The 7110-nt window shown below is 41.3% G+C and overlaps 1 protein-coding gene across 7 annotated transcripts; it reads left to right on the top strand.

Moving 5' to 3' along the window:
* Positions 1–957: 957 nt before the first annotated feature.
* LOC142159381 (uncharacterized) lies at positions 958–6241 on the top strand. Of its 7 annotated transcripts, none has more exons than XM_075214220.1 (4): positions 958–1060; positions 1953–2002; positions 3457–3698; positions 4308–6241. In XM_075214220.1, the coding sequence occupies exons 3-4, from the start codon at positions 3687–3689 to the stop codon at positions 5427–5429; spliced, it is 1134 nt and encodes a 377-aa protein (XP_075070321.1). In that variant the 5' UTR covers positions 958–1060; positions 1953–2002; positions 3457–3686; the 3' UTR covers positions 5430–6241. The 7 variants fall into 7 exon arrangements, with proteins under 7 accessions (XP_075070321.1, XP_075070323.1, XP_075070324.1 ...); XM_075214223.1 differs by having other exon boundaries at positions 973–1125; positions 3455–3512; XM_075214218.1 differs by having other exon boundaries at positions 973–1125; positions 3455–3698.
* Positions 6242–7110: the final 869 nt, after the last annotated feature.

The following is a 7110-nucleotide window of genomic DNA, read 5'->3' as shown; positions in this document are numbered from 1 at the left end:
TATCACCTGGTGATCCCTGGGTAAAGACTCCTAGTGCCCGTGACAGGGTATTATTATTAAATAAGAGGAAGGTGATTTTTATACGAGGATGATATTATTATACATGATATTGATTATTATGAGCATATTATTATAACACAAAGGTGATTATTATACATATTATGAAAATATTATTATACGTTATTAGGACGATGTTTATTATACATAATATTGTTGTGGGGATATTATGAGGACGATGATGATTATACTTGATATTATTATGAGGATATTTTTTTTCTACATGAGGACGATGGTGATGATGCTCAATTTATATTTTGAAGGTTAATGAATATTATTATAGATGATATTATTATGACACTATTATTATACAGGATGATTATTACACATTATGAGGATGTTATAAATACACAAGAATAATGATTGTTATACATTATGAGATTACTGATGATAACAATTATACAGGAGGGGTGTGAGGTAACAGAGACCTTAGTCAGCCACAAAACCATTTTATCTCCGGGGTATACAAATAACAATACTACATTATTATAAGTATATTAGTTATTACTATTATATACTATTATGATGTACCGAATTTGCACTCCACTGATCTCCGCGGGAAAAAATATTAATGTTATTAATATTATGAAGATTACTATGTATTATTATATATTGTGATGATAATTATTTTATGTATAGTATTATTGATTTTCCATTTAATTATGATAGTATATTATACAGCATTATTACTATTATGAGGATAGTGTTGTTTATTTTTATTAGAATCATACTATTGCAAAGAGATATTATTATGAGGAGATGAATACCTATTATACATTATAGTTATTGTGAGTATGCTATTACTAGAACACATTATGTCTGTGGGACGGACACGGCTATGGAGGCTGAGGTAAGTGTTGGCGCCCACAGACGTTAGAGGAGGGTCCGGGTGACGTCACCTCCCCTCACTTCCGGTGTCGTCACATCCGGTAACTCTCTCTCGCGCCGTCGCGCTCTTTTGGCGCCTGATCTCCATCTCCGCTGTGTGAGGACGCTGCTGGCGGTGCGTTATATCCCCGGTGTGTGCCGGTACCCCGAGCCCCGGGTGTGTCCCCCTGAGGGGGAGAGGTGTGTGTGCCGGTACCCCGACCTCACCCCCACCGCCCCGGGCCCCACGTGTGTCCTCTGAGGGGGGAGAGTTCTGGGGAAGGGGGTGCAGGAACTGGGGTCCGGGGGAGAGGTCTCTATATCTGAGGGAGCCGGGATATAATGGTATATTGTATATATGTTATAGGTGTACTGCGCCCGGCTGTGGGAGGTGATATATCCGGATGACTGGGGGCTGTATCACACAGAGGTCTGGGAGGTGGTCTCTGGATGGTGTCACCGGGGTACAGAGCGGAGGGGAAATAGGAAATAATCTGAGTAATGGGAGGTTACAGGTTACTGCCGGGCGATCACTGTAAAACTTAGTTAAATAGACATTCATTTAAAATAAAACGCACTGACAGGTATTTTTGTTTCATGTATAGTAAATATCCCCTAACTGCCCTAGAGCTGGTCCTGTAGGATGATGCTGGTTGTGTTGCAGTTATTGTAACTTTGTCACTGATGGTTCTGCCGTCATGTCACAGTCCTGAGCGCCCTGTCACAGTCCTGAGCGCCCTTCATTGTAGGTGGCATTTTACTGAGTGGACTGTTGGTGAAATTTAACTTCTAAAACCAGTTTTCTAAATGTCATTTTAATTAATGCTGTATACAGTCTAACAGTAGAGTTGGTTGCACATGGAGAAGTGAATCTGAGGATATGGTCGGAGAACCAATTGAGACAAATAATTGGCATTCCCTGGAATTGAAAAATAGTTTGTCCCCATATATAACTACATAGTCCCAGGTGTGGATCGGTGATTGTCATTGTGGGAATGTGATCTAATGTCTGTTTCTTCTCTCTGCAGGCGGTTTCCAGTGTAGCTGACAATACTGGAACGTTTGTTTAATTTCTCTGGTGAGTACATTAGATGTCTCTCACATTTATCCTCTATCTTTATTCAGCAGCAGCTTGTTTTGTTAATGCACATTTCCTAAATAAGAACTCCATCCAGAATGGAAATGATGCTCTCCAGCCAGCAGAGCCCCCCAATCCCTGCTATTTGGGACATATGTTCACCAGCCCATGATAATCAGCATTTTTGTACCATGACATCTTTGTGTCGAGAGCCCTGATTGGGTAGATCCACAACCAGCCACTCAGTATCCGTGGTACAAGATAAATCAGGTGCTTCTGTGATGCAACTCAACATCTGTCTCCTCCTGCAGGACACCTGCAGTGTGCTAACTGGTGAAGTTTATATGGAGCTTGGGCATGGTGGAAAAACTGGGGTGTGAGTTTGCAGTCACAGTATCTGGGGAGAAGTGCAGAGTGTGTGCCAGGTGTGACCCTTTTGATTATTGGGCTGCAGTATGTGGCCTAGCACTGATTTTAGGGAGATGGAATTGATGCTGTTTTGTATCTAGTGTCTACAGTGGGACTACATATTGTGATTTCTGGATGGAGCATCTTTGATTAAATAGTTTTGTGTTTTATTGTAGTTACAGAATTGTGAAATTTATTTCCGTGATTGTTCCATGGTTACTCAGTTACTGCACATGAACAGTACAGTACCCAGTATCAGAAGTAGCAGTATATATTTAAGAGTCTGACACGGATGTATGCTCTGGGTGTAATTACAGTTATTACCTGTAATTCTAACATCTCCATGGGGTGCACTGTGCTGGCTTTATGACATTGATAGATTTTTACATTAGTGCCTGATGCTCATTTTGTGTCTATATCTGGACAGGAAACAAATTCCTTTACCAAATCTTTCTCTGTCCCGGGGTTGCAGTTTATATGCTCTACATTAATATATGGAAATAGTTTCTATAAAGCAGTTCTGTCACTAGACAAAAAATGGTGTTCTCCTATTAACCCAGGAGAGGTAATTAATCATGCACTACCACAGCTGAAAAGATCTTACTAATGTGCCCCTCTCACTAGCCGCAGTCCCTCCTGGGGGCAGGAGGCTGGGTGTTTGTAAAGGAATAGAATAAAGTCATAGTGACCGGTCATTTTCATTTGGTATCCTCCAGTCGGTAATGGCTGAGTGATAACCTGTCTATTAAAGAGCCAAAAAACATGACTTGCACAGTGGCGAACACTGTTTTTCATTCTTATCGCTAAACTGATTGGATGGTTTGCAAACTTTTTATTCCTGCTGTTTTTACTATTGAGGAACATCTTATAATTGATGACATTTTCCATTAAAAAAAATTGTTTCAATAACTTAGTTAAAGGACCCCTAAAGCCCAAAATTTACATTTTCGGATATGAACTGTGAATGTAAAATAAATTGTTTAGTGTTACCCTGACGTTGCACTGCTGCTCTGTTAAAAAGTATTATCTCCCCACTCTTATTAGAGACAGCTGAAGCTTCTCCTACGTCTCTAGGACAGTGTCCTGATGGGATCTCATTCAGGTCAAAAAGCTAAGAATGCAGACATCTTACAGTCAAGTTACTGTGGCAACATTGGCCCTTCCCTTATATATGAATCCATGCAGTGCAAGTCTGCCATGCTGTCAGTCACTGCCTGCTCTGTCAGAGAAGCGTCTCCCTCCTAAAACGTAGCCTGCTGTGGAGGCATGAAAGAGCATGGTGGACTTAGTTAAGTATAAACACTCCAGTTGTTATATTACACAGCGTGATATATAATAATGTCATATAGTGGCTTTACTTGCTCTTTATCATGGCTGCTTGCGAATGTCCATTGTAGTTAATTAGGAGTGGAGGAGAATGTTGGGCTCATTGTCTTATCAAAATGAATTGATGCATTTTAGATGAAATCTCCAGCTTGCTTTGTTAGAAACACCTATACTAGTAGACAGCAGAGATTTGAACGTTTTGCAAATCATATCGGTTTGGGCTATGAATTTAATACTTTGGTATTCCTTTTGAAGATGGTACGGCTATCTATTTTCTATAGATATTTTGCAGAAGAGTCTACAGTTTTAGGTTTGTTTTTTTCCATTAAAGTTGGTTGGGAAGAACTGCAGTTAATGTATATAGTTTTTCTGCTGTCTCAATGGCTTTTTGCACTGCTGTAGTAGCTAATTAGTTGATAATGTATATACACAAACAGCAGAGCCCTTCAGCGTATAGAACCAGAGATTACACTGAGTTCTGACTGCTGTGCAGAGCTCATGTAGAACCTGTTATGTAGTCTGTACACTGAGTGGTAAGTGTCTGGATTTACCTTCTTCTTGCTTTCCACAGACTGTAAAATCACCCGGAGGAAGCAAGTCTGTGAGTACAGAAATGGATGACAGTGCTTCCCATGTGGAAACAATTGATGTTTACATTGAGCCTGACCCAGAAGAGGAGGAGGAGAAGAAAAGGCCGGTGAAGAGGGCTCGCAGGGAGGAGAGCCCAGATGAGGAACTGGAAGATGAAAGTGTCCATGATGATGATAATGACAGTGACTATTCTCCTCCTACCCACGGTAGAAATCTGAGAAGACGCAGGCAGTATTATTGTCCGGAGTGTGAGAAATGCTTCAAGCATAGTGCTGCTTTGGAAACCCATCGCAAGATGCACAAAGGCGAGAAAACCCACCCGTGTGATGTCTGCAATGCCCGTTTCACCTTAAAGTCCGACTTGATTGCGCACCGCAAGCAGCATGGCTCAAACAATCGTATTGAGAGTCCGCAGACAAGCAGAACTCCGACTGAAAGCTCCAATTCCAATTCAAGTGGAAGTAACAGTCCCCTCCTGGATGAAAAACCCCATCAGTGCAACTTCTGTGAGAAAAAGTTCAGGGACAAATCCATTCTTGAAGCTCATCAGAGAATCCACACTGGAAAGCTTGCCTACCCCTGCCCTGTGTGTGACGAAAGCTTCTCCAAGCCGGCTCTGCTTGCGGCTCACAGCAACATCCATCGAGAAGGAAAGCCCTTCCACTGTGACCAGTGTGACAAGAAGTTCAATGACCAGTCGCTCCTCATTGCCCACAAGAGAACCCACACTGGGGAGAAGCCTCAGAAATGCAACCATTGCAACAAATGGTTTCCTAACCGCAGCAGCCTGGAAGCCCACGGAGAATGCCACCTGAAGCCTAAACCGTACAAGTGCCGACACTGTGAGAAGAGCTTCAACGACAAGTCCTTGCTCATCACTCACGAGGGAGTGCACACAGACACTAAGCCTTTCAAGTGCACTCAGTGCAACGAGAGCTTCTTCCTGAAGACACAGTTGGTGGCTCACCAGTCTACCCATGCCCCCGATAAGCCCTTTCCATGCAGCCAGTGCGAGAGGAGCTTCAACAAAGAGGAGACATTACAGGCTCATATCCGGGTTCACAATTTGCAAATTGTGGAAAAGCCAAAGCCTCATAATTAATTGTTTTTAAGGATAGAATTTACTTACCATTTAAGTTTTAAATTTTCAAGCTGTTCCCTTACTACTTCAAACCTTCCTTCAGACAACCTTCATTGGCACTATCCAACAGTTTTTGTATTGTGGCCACATTGTCGTTCTCATGGTTACAGAAAGGGATGTGATACGCATATAAACTTACATTGTGAATATAGTTAAAGTGTATATATCATTCCCCATAAAAAATGTTGATAAGATTCTTTGTCATCTGCTCCTTTATTGAGAAGTCAGCATCTAATCTCGGAGACTTCTGCATGCAAGCAACTGCAAAAATACTGGACTTCCCTGTTCGATAAATGGATTAAAAATATGGGGGCCACATCTTTGAAATTAGGGGATCACATTTAGAAAAGCAGCTATACACAAGGGATGATAGGTACACTTTAAATGATCAGGGGGTGTTTAGAGTCCCAGTACGTTGCTGGGTTTGTTCATGTAGACTGGAAATGTCCGGGAGCAGTATGAAAACAAAAGTGGTAGGAATTGTTTTACTCATGCCAGGGAAGTGTTACACAATCAGTACGGCTGTATAATGCCACACTCGTATTCTTGTAAATGTAATTGCTACCACTATTGCTTTCACACTCATTCCACCACCTGTGTTCTGCAGGGACGCTTCTCGTACGGTTCTGCACGTCTGTGTACCAGACTCATAAGATGGTAGTGTTTGTGGCTCCGATAATACGAGAGTACTGGTTGGAAAAGATAGCTTTTTTTATGTTTTAAAAATGTAATTTCAGGCTATAAGTAAATAAAATCAGAAAAATGTTCATTTTCATTGTTTCTTGTAGTTTAGACAGCAGTTACAATACAAGCTTTTTCATTAAAAAAATAAAGATGTGTAACATTCACAAATAAAAATGTGTGTGTGTAAAAGTTCTCATTGTGGGCAGGTTAAGATGTTTATTATTGTTTGTTCCTTTGTTATCAAGCTGAATATAAGCTATTTTCCTCTGTTATCAGCCAGGTTGGGCTTAGTGGCAATTTCATTGATCCTTCAAAGAGTAGAGAAAGGCTTCTTTAACGTTGCAGATTTATTTAATATATCTTGCCATGTTGCTGAATCTTTTCTGTGTAACAATAGATGTTTAATTACTATATTTGAATTATTAGTAGTAGATCTTTTATGTAGGACATCTGAATATTTACATTCTTTTAGAACTAGAAAAAGTCACTTGGTTGGTACTCTGCTTGCACAGAGTCTATAAGTTCACTTGTCAGCCACGTACTAGAACCCGCATACAGAACAGTCGGAGGCACAGCATGGCGGAAGGCCTAATGCATACACTGCCTGTACCCCACACCCCCTTGGTAGAGCTGCTTCCATATTACATGTTCACTACTGACTGCTGGGAGACCAAAGACTGGAGCCTCCGATGTTTCTGTAATTAGTGATGGTGATATATTGAAGCACATGCACTGTGCAAATATAAGAGGGGGGGGGGGGTATGTCTGGGTGACTGGAGAGTGGTGGGAGGTCCAACTGGGCATAGGGTAAAAGCAGAGCATGTACTTGAGGCAGTAGGGGAGAGCTGGAGTATGGCGTGTGATGGTATTGGCATGTCTATTACATCATGCTTGGCTATCAGAAAACAGTTTACACTGTCATGTATTTAATCTGCAGAAAATATAGGTTGGATAGAAG

The sequence above is a fragment of the Mixophyes fleayi genome, chromosome 5 (genome assembly GCF_038048845.1).
Source record: "Mixophyes fleayi isolate aMixFle1 chromosome 5, aMixFle1.hap1, whole genome shotgun sequence".
Classification (NCBI taxonomy): Eukaryota; Metazoa; Chordata; class Amphibia; order Anura; family Limnodynastidae; genus Mixophyes; species Mixophyes fleayi.
This window is presented reverse-complemented; position numbering and strand designations above follow the sequence as displayed.